The sequence below is a fragment of the Berghia stephanieae genome, chromosome 3 (assembly GCF_034508935.2).
Source record: "Berghia stephanieae isolate SIO BIC M18660-M18661 chromosome 3, UCSD_Bste_1.3, whole genome shotgun sequence".
NCBI lineage: Eukaryota > Metazoa > Mollusca > Gastropoda > Nudibranchia > Aeolidiidae > Berghia > Berghia stephanieae.
The window spans coordinates 40,760,494-40,774,920 of NC_088362.1; the positions used below are offsets into that span (position 1 = coordinate 40,760,494).

The following is a 14,427-nucleotide window of genomic DNA, read 5'->3' on the forward strand; positions in this document are numbered from 1 at the left end:
AAAAAACCCAAAATTTGCCAAGAAATTTGCCAAAAAGACCAAAATTTGCCGAGGAAAACTAAGCGTTTCAGTAAAAATTAACATGCGATACAGAAATATATATATAAATATATATATATATATATATATATATATATATATATATATATATATATATATATATATATATATAAAGACAATTTATTACATTTAAGGAGGCTACATTTATTAATTTACACAATGTAAAGCGATTTATGCGCCCAAACTTTCAGACAATCACACACACACACACGCAAAGCTGCAGTTTCGCACTTTTTTTTTCATTTTGTTTTCGCTTCTTTTTTCCCCCAAAATTTGCCACGCGATTTCCAATTTTCCCAAAATTTGCCACGATTTGCCAATTTTGGGAAATTTGCCAAAATTTGCGGATCGCCATGATATTTGCGGCCGCAAAAAATGCAGATGACAGATAATATGTTGCAGAAATAATATTTGTGTTATATTTTTCAGATGATACGATTTCAGAATCTCAGCTTTCCTAGCTTCTGTCTCTTTGAATCGTCTTGGGTGGGGTAGTGATGTCGTCCATTTCATTTTCAGGATGCTTGGGCTCTCCTACCTGCGGATATATTATGGTCTAGTGGTATGACACTCGCTTTCGGATCGGAAGGTCCTGGGTTCGATCCTCGCTCGGCGGATAGTTGAGTTCTTGGAAAAGACTCTTTACTTATATTCTGTCACTTACACATGTATAAAATGAGTACCTGGCCGTTAACAGCGTTGTCTATGTCCATTAAAAAATTGTAATATCGCCTAACAGGCGTCATGTCCCGTCCTACATTGCTGTTGCTGTTGGCCAGGGACCCCTTGTAAAGCGCTTTGAGCACGTTTAATGGATATGGCTCTATATAAAAGCTCAATTATTTTTTTACCTACATCGATGGAGGAAAAGAGCATTCATCAGAAATATATAAAACTGGTATTATATAGTCAGGAAAGTCATCTGGTGGATATATTATGTTGTGGTACGTGATGAACAGTGTCTGTTGCAGCACTCCAAAGTACAGTGCTCTTGCAACTTGTGTCGATTCTAGAAGTATTGGCTTCGATGATAAGGTACGTTGCACCTCACCCCCATGCGCCTTTATAGATTCCACGGTTAAAATGACTTTACTCGTAATTTGATTCACTAGTCTGATGTCACGTCGCCCAGCAACGGCGAGCAGCTTGGTTCTAAACAAAGAAAATCATTACTTTTTATTCTTCATGCTGGCTAGAACTTTTCATATGCCTTGTGATCAGAATGTGTAAAAGTCAAAACATGATCAAATTTATGGGGGGTTTTCCTCTGGATTCGCTTTTATGCTCGCCGGGGAAATATTTCATACGGGCGTCCGCCATTGTTCAGAGCCAGTGTTACTAAGTCACCATGCGTCATTAGGAAGGAAGTGACGTTACGACTGTTGAAGAGTATTATAGCCAGTCCACAACACTCACAACGAATGATCAAGTCGGAGAGGTGGGGACGGGGAAATTTTCATGGATTGGATTGGGGTAACAAAAACAAAACAAAACACGATCTTGTCAAGTTTCATACTTGAAGGAAAATCTCAATTCTCAGTCACAGAAACTGTTTCAATCACCCCTCCTTTTCTTTCCTTGTCAAACTAACAAACTTATTCAACCTCAAGCCATTTGACAACACTCCATTTTGAACAGAAAATATTGTGTTCAGTGAGGGGACAAAAACTAATTTTCAGAAATTTTCAGTGACGGGAGAGCGCTTCTACTGCTGCGAATAGTGGTTCCACAGTGGCACCAATATTCGCAGTACTGCTGCGAATAAGCGCTTCGTTGCCCATATTTTATTATTTCCACAAGTTAGAAATGCAAAACTCCTTTTTTTCAAGGACCCAGCTTTCCACCGCCCACAATGGGATTTGAAATGTTGACCTACAAAGCGGCGCATTTCATGTTCCTATGTTCGCCGAGGGTTTTTTTAATTGTCTTCTTATATATATATATATATATATATATATATATATATATATATATATATATATATTATATATATATATATATATATATATATATATATATATCTTTATTTAATTTGATTTCGTTTTTGACTTTATTTTGTTTTTATTTTTATTTGATTTTTTGGGGTGCTTTTTGTTCTTGTTGTTTTTGTTTGTTTGTTTGTTGTTGTTTTTGTTTTTTTTATGGGGGGGGGTATTTGTTTTGTTGTAATTGTAACGTTTTTTTTTCTTTTCTTTTTTTTTAATGTCATTTTTCTTTCTCTTCTCTGAACAGGCTTATCATGATTCCGACAAAGAGAAAAAGGAGAGAGCTGTTTCCCTTCATATTCATGACTGCCTTGTGTCTGTTTATGTGCTCGTGGCGAATAGTGATGCTACACGAGCCGGGTAAAGCCACCGTGGGTTTAAACCAAAAAAAAAATATTAAGATAATAAGAGATCATTATAACTTAATTGATAGAGCGCTTAGCTTCACAAGCTAAGAAAACTGGTATAGATCTGTGGCCTTCGTAAACTCATGGCCTGATACTGACCCACAAATGACGTAAAAAGATTGGCCACGAAAGAAAGCAAATGGGGAATTATATTCAACAGTTCAACCAGTGGGATCACTTGTTTCCTTGAGCAATGCTAACAACTCACCAGGCGGTCCACAAACCTAAAAATGACGTCAAAATATGGATCGTCTCGGTGGATTTTAGTGTCAAAGTTGGAACGCCACGAGGGAACGGTCTTGTCATATCTTATTCAATGTGTATCTAGAAGCAAAACTCAAAGAACTAAGATCAGAATTACCTCCAAACCAAAGACTCACCCGTGAACTTATTTACGCAGACGCTGTGGATCTCATATGCAACTCATAACAAGAAGCACGCAACTATTTACAGTACCTGTCTTATCTAACACGCTAAGTCAGTGGAACCTCAAAAGTCAACGAAACCAAAACGGAAATAACAGTAGTTGAACGGACCAAAGATGATTGGGAAAATGTCAGGAAGCTCGGGAAATTGATCAATGAGGAAGAAGACATTAAAAGAAGGAAACTGCTAGCACAAAACGCCTTTCGCGACCTATTAACTATCTGGTATAGGCAGGACATCATTGGCGAAAGCAAAAGAATACACCTCTACGAAGCCTTTGTACTACCAATCAATTCTGCTCTACAATTGTAGATTAACAAAAAAAAAAGAATTTATACAGTCTAGACGCCCTACACAGAAAACAACTCCGTCGAGTCATAGGTGTGATACGACCAGACAAGATAAGTAACCAAGATCTCTACGATCGTTGCAGAGTACGCCCTGCCAGTGATAGAATAAAACAACAAAGGTGGAAACTTCTTGACCACATTCTCCGAAGAGACCAAAACCAAGACCGGCCCAGACAGCAACGAAGGTATACTTCAATGCCGGGAAGAACTATCGCGGAGGAATAATAATAATAATAATAATAATAATCTTTATTGTCCAAATTAAAGGCAATTCATGTGAGGTAAACAATGCTCAGTTTGGTTCATGGTATGAACATCAACACATTTAACAGACACAGCCATACACGAACATACACGCTTGCACATTGTTTCTACACATGTATACAAAAGAAATGAGCGTACATACAAACACATATACATACATACATACATACATACATACATGCAGACATACATACAAACCAGCATATCATCGTATATGCATGCCTACATTCATACATACATACATACATACATACATACATACATACATACATACATACATACATACATACATACATATATACATACACACAGACACACACACAGACAGATAGAACGATACGATATATTTGCTGGGACAGCAGATAACCATATTATAAATATAGTGTCTTATATTAAGAAGAAGATGGCAATAATTGTGATGATGATGATGATGATGATGATGATGATGATGATGATGATGATGATGATGATGATGATGATGATGACTACGATAATGATGATGATGATGATGATGATGATGATGATGATGATGATGATGATGATGATGATGATGATGATGATGATGATAACGACGGCGGCAATGTCGATGATGATGATTCACGACACTGCTTCTCGTTATTTTCATTGGTTGTCTCATTTTTCCACAGAAGATTTGTTAATTAATTTTATGGCGGTTGGAATGAAGGTTGTCTTATGTCGATTTGTCCGACATTTTGCTTCTAGATACCGTCTTCCGGAGCGCAGAAGTTGGAATTTTTCGTTCAGCGGATGCCTCTTTTCGTTGATAATGTTAAAAGATTTCTTCTCAACTGCATTAATATAAGTTGTGTCAAGGCTTCTAAGGTCTGTGTTAATTATTTTTGAAGCCTCTCTGAGGGTTCTATGTAGTTTGGATTTTTCTTTTGTTCCACAGCTTCCATACCACGTTGTGATGCCAAACGAAACGATACTCAATATTAATGACTTGTAGATTTGTATCATGGTCTTTCTGTTCACATTGAAAGACCTTAATTTTCTGAGTATATACAAGCGCTGGTTACATTTTTTGATGACATTGTTGGTGTGCGATTCAAATCTTAGACTGTTATCTATAATTACACCAAGGTATTTAAACGTTTCAACAGTTTCAACCGCCTGATTGTTAATTTTTGTTATTTGTCTTGCTCTTTTTCCTATTTTTCTGTGATCAAACAGTTGTTCCTTTGTTTTTGTTACATTGAGCTCTAGACAGTTATCGGCACACCATTTGCTGAATTTACTAACTTGCTCAGTGTATTTAAATTCGGAGACGGAATCATTGAGCAGGCCGAGTATTGCGGTGTCATCAGCATACTTGATGAGTTGGCAGTTATCAAAGCTAGCCACACAATCGTTTGTATAGAGGATGTAAAGTAGAGGTGAGCTTACACACCCTTGTGGGCATCCGTTTGAAAGAGTTTTTACTGATGATATATTTGAGCCTACTCTGACCACCAACATCTGTACCACCAACACTAAATGCTGACCTGCAGACATACTATCGTCTGCTCCAATCAGAAGAATTTGTATCTTTAAAGCTACAACAACAACAACAACAAAAAACAATTCCATCGAAACTAAATTATAGGGAACATGGTCTGCTTGCCCTTAAAACGGTGCCACAAGAAAATACATGGGAAAATATAACAAAAGGAATCCAACAAGCAGAGGGCATGCTGACAACCGCACAATTCACAACAAGCGTCCTTGAGCCTGCGTAGCCAAGATCATTCATTCATTCATCATTCATTATAAATAGCTGCCCGTCATATTCTTTAAACACTGTATCTAAGTTTTAAGATTCACAGGAACAATAGCCTTTATTATTGATAATCTCAAAAAGTGTGTATGAAACAGTGGCAGACAAAGCACTGACATGATTATATATATATATATATATATATATATATATATATATATATATATATATATATATATTAAATACCTTTTCATATTCTTATCTTACACCAGTGCTTGCTTCCTAATTTGTTCCTTTAATGTAAGGTAATCATATGCAGGTCTGGTAACCCAGTTTGCTATAGGCCTATTGTTGTAATGGAAATACTCTCAAAGCAACGCAAAGTTGTGTCCATTACAACAATGTTACATCAACCCATAATTGTGTTCGGTTATAAGATCTGATAAAATTTACACGTCGTGTTGGTGCTTTTGGTTTTCATATATGATATATTTTTATAATTAATCATAAAAGTTGTTGATAATCTGATCTTTATCTTCAATCATCCCATCGTGGTTTTTTTTTCCATTCATATACTTCTCTTCAGATCTTATCTCGTCTGGAAAACAGATAGGACTAATTGGCCAATTGAAAGATAACAATGCCTTGTTAGAGGGAGATCCAGGAGACAGTTTGGGGTAAAATACTACTACTGCTGCTGCGGATGCTACTATTACTACTACAACTACTTCTATTATTACTGCTAATATTAATACTACTGCAACTACTACTCCAACAACTGATATTATTACTACAACAACTACAACTACTATTACTGCTAATACTAATACTACCGTAACTACTACTACAACCACCACCACTACCACTCTTAATTATTGTTACTATTGCACTTTAATTAAATGCGCGCTTTATTATTATTACTTATCAGCATCATCATTTTTATTAGTATCATTAATACTACTACTACTACTACTACTACTACTACTACTACTACTACTACTACTACTACTACTACTACTACTGCTGCTGCTGCTGCTGCTGCTGCTACTACTACTACTACTAAAACTATTACTACTACTACTACTACTACTACTACTACTACTACTACTACTACTACTACTACTACTACTACTACTACTACTACTACTACTACTACTACTACTACTACTACTACTACTACTACTACTACTACTATACTATTATTATCATTATTATTATCATATTATTATTATTATTATTATTATTATTATTATTATTATTATTATTATTATTATTATTATTATTATTATTATTATTATTATTACTATTAATTTAATTTTTATTATTATTATTATTATTATTATTATTATTATTATTATTAATATCATTATTATTATTCATATTATTATTATTATTATCATTATTATTATTATTGTCGTTGTTATTGTTGTTTCTGTTGCTGTTGTTTTTATTGCAATTCATTTTAGAGAAGTATTATATTTACAGACGAGAAAATGCCTAAAATAAACTCTTAAAATCTTTAATCTTGAAACACTAAATCATGATTGTCAAGAACATTTTAAAAAATTATTTACATTCTACCTCCATTTTTACCATCATATTTAGATACATAGCCGGAAATGACGTCGAGGTCACGCAACCCCCAGTGTACTTCCGCCATCAACAGCTCAAACGTCGATGTAAACAGATGGGATATGGCGGAGAGCCTAATTATTCAACATTACCTTTTCCATTCTCTCCCTTCATCTCGTTTGAACCCAACACATTCTACTGTCCCTTGCCGAAGGCAGGATCTACTTTTTTCACAAGGTATGGTACCACCACTTTCTCCTCCTCCTCATCCTCATTATTATTATTATTATTATTATTATTATTATTATTATTATTATTATTATTATTATTATTATTATTATTATTATTATTATTATTATTTATTAGATTAGTATTACAACTATCATCATTATCATCAATATCATCATCATCATCATCATCATCATCATCATCATCATCATCATCATCATCATTATTATTATTATTATCATTATTATTATTATATTCATCATCATCATCATCATCATCATCATCATCATCATCATCATCATCATCATCATCATATTATTATTTATTATTATTATTATTATTATTATTATTATTATTATTATTATTATTATTATTATTATTATTATTATTATTATTATTATCATTATTGTTTATTATTATTATTATTATTATTATTATTATTATTATTATTATTATTATTATTATTATTATTACTACTACTACCATCACCATCATGATCATTATTATTAGCTGTAGTAGTAGTAGTAGTAGTAGTAGTAGTAGTAGTAGTAGTAGTAGTAGTAGTAGTAGTAGTAGTAGTAGTAGTAGTAGTATGTAGTAGTAGTAGTAGTAGTAGTAGTAGTAGTAGTAGTAGTAGTAGTAGTGTAGTAGTAGGTTAGTAGTAGTAGTAGAGTAGAGTAGTAGTAGTAGTAGTAGTAGTAGTAGTAGTAGTAGTAGTAGTAGTAGTAGTAGATAGTAGTAGTAGTTAGTAGTAGTAGTAGTAGTAGTAGAGTAGTAGTAGTAGTAGTAGTAGTAGTAGTAGTAGTAGTAGTAGTAGTAGTGGAAGAGTAGTAGAGTAGTAGTAGTAGTAGTGAAGTAGTAGTAGTAGTAGTAGTAGTAGTAGTATGTAGTAGTAGTAGTAGTAGTAGTTAGTAGTAGTAGTAGTAGTAGTAGTAGTAGTAGTAGTGTAGTAGTAGTAGTATAGGAGTAGTAGTAGTAGTAGTAGTAGTGAGTTGTAGTAGTAGTAGTAGTAGTAGTAGTAGTAGTAGTAGTAGTAGTAGTAGTAGTAGAGAAGTAGTAGTAGTAGTAGTAGTAGTAGTAGTAGTAGTAGTAGTAGTAGTAGTAGTAGTAGTAGTAGTAGTAGTAGTAGTAGTAGTAGTAGTAGTAGTAGTAGTAGTAGTAGTAGTAGTCGTAGTCGTAGTAGTAGTAGTAGTAGTAGTAGTAGTAGTAGTAGTAGTAGTAGTGATTCATCGCCTGAATTCAGTTATGTGACCGTATAATTGAGACAGCCAATCTAATGTACACCAATACCTATTCATTGTGAAATGTAAATTAATTTATATGAATCTGCGTGCACCTATTAGCAGTCTGATAATTGAACGCAAATGACAGTTCCGTGCGTTATTAAGCATAATTAATTAACCAATCACAATATGCATTTAGTCATTTCCGTCACTAAGACAACTTATTTCCAGCGGCCTGGCAAACATTAAATATTCCCATAGCTACGTTTAGTACATGCTAAACAGACAAATGGGTTTGTCCCACAGTTAGTGAATAATATACTTTCTCACACACAATACTTTGACAGACTGATGAAGGAATAGCATCTCAACAACTGGCGACATTATGCTATTTTTATTTTATTTTTTTTCGCCTGTGTCAAATTTGTGAATGATGGTTACAGTTACAGCTGTGGAGCTGATTGCTTCATGTGATAGGCAAGTACTAAAGTTGGCTATGGCTCATCGGTTCGTGGTTAAAGGTTGATGACAGGAGGTGAGGGGGGAGGGGGGGGGCGGGGGTAATACTGTTGGGTTTGTTTTTTTTTTCATTAAAAATTAAAACAACAAAAAACAAAAATAAATAAATATAACCACTGTATTTTGCTTTTGCCTGAGTGTATCTCGAATAACAACAATAAACCCATATCAATTTAAATTATTAGACCTGCAAATTATTTGTACGTCGGTCCAAATCAATTTGGGTTATCAGACCTACAAATAAGTTTGTTACATCGATTTAGAATATCAAAATACACATTTATATATATATATATATATATATATATATATATATATATATATATATATATATATTATATATATATATATATATATATATATATTGGTTCATCCCAACATAATAGTTGATTATAACGGTGAAGCACACAGTTCACACGATAAATATCCTTCAATACAGGTTGAATAAAATGTTAGCAACTTTTATTTTACAGATATTTCATCACGGTGCAACGTGCGCAAAGGGAACCAAACCTTTCTCCTCTCAATCTTCCAATTTCGGGCGCAAACAGATTCAAACTATGGCAATTTTCCGAGTTAAAAAAAGGAGAGCAAAGATATAACTTTCTATCACAATCTACAAAAGTTGTGTTCACAAGGCATCCGTTTTCTAGAATATTCTCGGCGTACATCGACAAGCTCTTCGCACCTAATATTGTGTTTTGGAAAATGTGGGGATTAACAGCTGTGAAATATTTCAAAGATATGTCCATTACTGACCACCCGTGTGGAAGTTTTGTCTCCTTCCCAGATTTTGTCAAATTAATCTTAAAAGGACTGTATAAAAGAGACCCACACATCATGCCAATGGATTTTCAATGTCTATTTTGTGACGTCAATTATGACGTTATAGGGAAACTTGAAACGGTAACGACGGATGTTGACTTTCTGTCGACGAAGCTGAATGTTTCCGGTTCTTTCATCCATGACAAAAACTTCAAGAAATATTTCACCGAAGACGCGGTCAAAGATTCGACAAAAGACCCACTAACAATATGGAGGAAAGAGGCCTCGCGTTGTATCACAGACTTTGAAGTTGGCAGATTGCTGTGGCGAAAGCTTCAGATCAGAGGATTCATCGATGCTAGCATAAGGTTTCCTTTTACCGCTAAAGAGATGGAGGGAATATCTTTGGAGTCTTTTCGAGCCGCGTCCTTCGCTGCTGTCGAAAATTCGAAGGACAAAGAGAAACTTAAAAGACAAAAACAAGTGGCTTTCGAGGAAGCGTTCAGTCTCATCCCGGATAAGCATATGATAAGATTACAGAAGATTTATGAAAGCGATTTTTTTCTGCTGGATTACGATGACAAACGACCTTCAGAGTACGTGCCGGGTTTGAAATCGGGTAGTGTCAAGTCGCTGAATTGGAAAGTTGAATGGGTGTTGTGAATGCAATGAAGCATATTTTTATAATGATTGTTATTAAATCTTCACTATCATCTTCATCATCAGACTAACCACATCATCATCAACATGACAAGAGATGTAAACAGAGCTCTGCTCAGTTGCATGAATTTTGGTGACACTCCTTTATTTATGACGTTAGTCTAGACACACTGGCGCCAAATGTCAAAAGTAACACAAGACACATGGCGGCCATGGATGAGAAGATGATCGAAAGGGAAGGGAATGGAGCAAATGGGTGTAAATATTTATGTACCTTTTAGCTGTAGCATGATAGTACATTGGGCGATGTTATAAGTTTTATAAGCCTGTCTTTGTTCTTTTCTTCCTTTTTGCTTTTTTTGTTTTGTTTTTGTTTGATTGTTCTGAATTTGTTAATGGTATTCAATACAACTTGTGTCTAATTATAAAACAATTTTTTTAAAAATAAATTAATCAATTCTCTCTCTCTCTCTCTCTCTCTCTCTCTCTCTCTCTCTCTCTCTCTCTCTCTCTCTCTCTCTCTCTCTCTCTCTCTCTCTCTCTCTCTCTCTCTCTCTCTCTCTCTCTAAGACACTAACCTGGTTTGTTATGTAAAAACAAATACCTCCTGGTCTTTTGGCCAAAAGTTTATCATAATCACTTGATATAGTGGCCGACATTATAGGCCTCTAAAATGTTTAATTGGAAATGACAAATCATTAAATTATATTTGCAAAAGGTCAGGATGTGTCGAATGATCAGAAGTGCTTTAGGACTAATAATATATTAACTCTTTAGTTGCCAAGCATCCTGGCAGTAAAAGAAATCCCAGTTGCCAAGCCTTTTGGTCAAAATGGACGAAAATTGAGTGCTTTCAGAAAATAAATCACTAAAAAAAAAAGTAATCATCACACATACTTCATATTTTCATAGGTATATAAGAATAGATGTGGGTACAGTTTGACGTAATGTGATATGCAAATTGGGTCACATGACCTTGGCGGCCATCTTGGATATCTAATTAATATTCATTTTTCATGTATTTCTGTGTTTATGGGCCTGTATCTCCACCATATATGAATAAAAATGTTTTTTTTATTGTTGTATGTTATTGAGTAATGATTGAACAAAAAGTACAGAAAATATCATATTGATATCTCTTCATTTACTGTGGGGTTTTTTTCTTCTTTGTGTGGGGGGTTGGAGGGAGAAAAAATAAGTAACATATTTCCTCTCCCAAAACATCGGAGGAAAAAAGCTGAAAATACTTCACAGGCATAATATTTTCTTCATTACACCCAACATTCCTTACTCCAGAATTGTTTTCAACCTCAATGAGCCATTCAGCTGGATTATGAGTCTCTTATGTGTCAATACATTCCATATCCATTGGTTACCATCACCTCGAGCATTTGTGCCACGCCCCCTTCTGTTTACATCCTGTAAATTGTCCCCACGACCCCCTGGAACATCACTAAAATCACTGTCTGACCCTCCCTCGTCACTCCTCGAACTAGATTCAATGTCCGTAATCTCCAATTCTGATAAAAATTTATCTCCTGAGTCACTATCATGTCTATACACATCAATCTCTTCATCTGATTCCCTGGTGGAATACAAACAAAGCCTTGGCAACGGAAAATTACGATAAAAAAATGTAAAAATCGAATTTAAATCATGAATGCACGAGAAAATGCTGTCAATAGCCGTCAGTGAGATGTATGGCAGTTCAGCAGTATAATTACTGCTCGCAGAATTAATTATTCGCCTCGATAATAGCGGTATTGACTCGTCGCCGTAGAGCGACCGTGGCAACTCAGCGACCTTTTTTTTTGGTTGCCGTGCGGCGACCGTGGCAACTAAAGAGTTAAATAACTATGAATAGCTATGTTATATTTGCATTAGATTTGGGTTTGACTGACGGGCCGGTAGATTTTTCTCCTTTTTGACAAATTTTCATTATCATCACTGGGGGATCTGTGCTTGTGTCAGTAAGATAATCTCAAAATAAGTACACTGATAGCGTGTTCTTCCTTTTTCTTGGGTACTTTAATTGTAATTCTAGAACTTTTTACTAGATCCCATTTTCTTCCTTTTTACTGGCGCTGATATGACCTTATATTTGTTGCAAGCGCCGTGAAACCCTTAAAAACAAACAAATACCTTTCTCTTTCATGAACGAATATTGGGTTTTTAGGAAAATTAATCGCAACTTTTTGCAAAATTTTTGCAAATTTTGCTGTTTTTAGCTTGCAAAATTTGGGATTTATTTTTGCAAAAAAACCGCCATGTCAGATATACCCCTCCAATGACCTCAACCATGCCATTTCTTATCATCTATCTTATACCCCTCCAATGATCTCACCCATGCCATTTCTTATCATCTATCTTATACCCCTCCAATGACCTCAACCATGCCATCTCTTATCATCTATCTTATACCCCTCCAATGACCTCATCCATGCCATCTCTTATCATCTATCTTATACCCCTCCAATGACCTCAACCATGCCATCTCTTATCATCTATCTTATACCCCTCCAATGACCTCAACCATGCCATCTCTTATCATCTATCTTATACCCCTCCAATGATCTCACCCATGCCATTCTTTATCATCTATCTTATACCCCTCCAATGACCTCAACCATGCCATCTCTTATCATCTATCTTATACCCCTCCAATGACCTCAACCATGCCATCTCTTATCATCTATCTTATACCCCTCCAATGACCTCAACCATGCCATCTCTTATCATCTATTTATACCTCAATGACCTCATCCATGCCATCTCTTATACCCCTCCAATGACCCCAACCATGCCATCTCTTATCATCTATCTTATACCCCTCCAATGACCTCAACCATGCCATCTCTTATCATCTATCTTATACCCCTCCAATGACCTCAACAATGCCATCTCTTATCATCTATCTTATTTAAAATCTTTCTCGGCATGATTGATTCTAAAATTCAACTATTCGACCTTTAGAATTGCTATTGTGCTCAAGATATCATTATGTAAATGTTGCTGCTCGAAGCTCAAAGAAATAAATAATAATGTGAAATTGAATAAACCATTCATCTGAACTCCGCCACTACCACATTATCTCATTCATCTGTGGTGTTTCATTCATGCTGTTTTGTTGATAAAGGGGAAACCCGAAACGTTCATTTGATCTGTTTTTGTTATTAAATTGAAGCTTACATTCAATTTCACATTATTATTTATATCAAGATATCATCATTACGCGTCAAAATCTATTTGCAGTGAACTAGGCTGCGTGCGGGGGGGGGGAATTCCCGAACTTCTACATTTTGTAACGAAAGATTATAGGGATGCCTCATATTATCGCTATTATGCAATATTAAAATCGGGTTTTCGCCCAAAAAGACAAAAAATATCATCTCCCAAAACTAACTACATTTGACTGTTTTCCTCCCGAGACAAAGAAAGACAGCATGTCGGAAAACAGATACACGGGGATAGAAGACACAGTAAGGGCCTCCCTGCCAACTATGGGAGGTCAGGTACCCCACCCAGCCAGCATTTTTTCGTCTCTCTTTTATAGCACTGCGTTATAAAGCATGACAAGGCCCACTTGTAAAGGATTTTAGAAGATTGCTTAAAACTGCAGGGCATTTTGGCAGGTCTTCTGTGAATTATCGTAATGGTATTATAAGATAACAGAAAGAACTTTTGATTAAGAAAACCCACGGAATTAGAATGAAAAGACATCTATATAATATGTGTTTAAGTAACCCATTATAATAAACAGGAAAATGTGACAATCTTTGCCTTATTATGAAGCCCTCTGCTTAATTTTATAAAGACAGTGAGTCCTTAAGAACGAATGTTTCTAACCAAAACAAATTATAAATGTTCTTAAGAACGAATGTTTCTAACCAAAACAAATTATAAATGATGTCATTTCTACCCGATTGCAATTCATCGATTGTTGCCTTATTATTGGCAAGATTATTGATAAGTATTTTGCTGCCAAATAATTATTGACAATTTCATATTGGTGATAAAATCTTTTGTTGTCCCATAACTAACAAAATCACTTTGGCAACACAATAACGCATAACTTATTTGCCTTTTTTTATCGCATATAGTCATAGAACCAATGGCATGTTTGTGTGGCAGCTGCAATCATTCGATTTTAGATACTGTATATTGATCGCATCAAATTATTGCAAAAATGAGTCCGGTATGAATTTATTATTTTTGGTTTGTTTTTTAGATTTGAGCAACTACTGCAACGCT

At 35.0% G+C, this 14,427-nt stretch overlaps 1 protein-coding gene across 1 annotated transcript in view; it reads left to right on the forward strand.

Moving 5' to 3' along the window:
• The window catches only part of LOC144969543 (uncharacterized), a 12,288-nt gene extending 449 nt beyond the window's left edge, over positions 1 to 11,839 (forward strand). Inside the window, exons 2-5 of the mRNA XM_078908682.1 lie at positions 2,293 to 2,405; positions 5,796 to 5,886; positions 6,815 to 7,018; positions 9,225 to 11,839. Coding sequence (XP_078764808.1) covers positions 2,293 to 2,405; positions 5,796 to 5,886; positions 6,815 to 7,018; positions 9,225 to 10,179 — 1,363 coding nt within the window. The 3' untranslated portion in view covers positions 10,180 to 11,839. The remainder of the gene's footprint in view (positions 1 to 2,292; positions 2,406 to 5,795; positions 5,887 to 6,814; positions 7,019 to 9,224) is intronic.
• Positions 11,840 to 14,427: the final 2,588 nt, after the last annotated feature.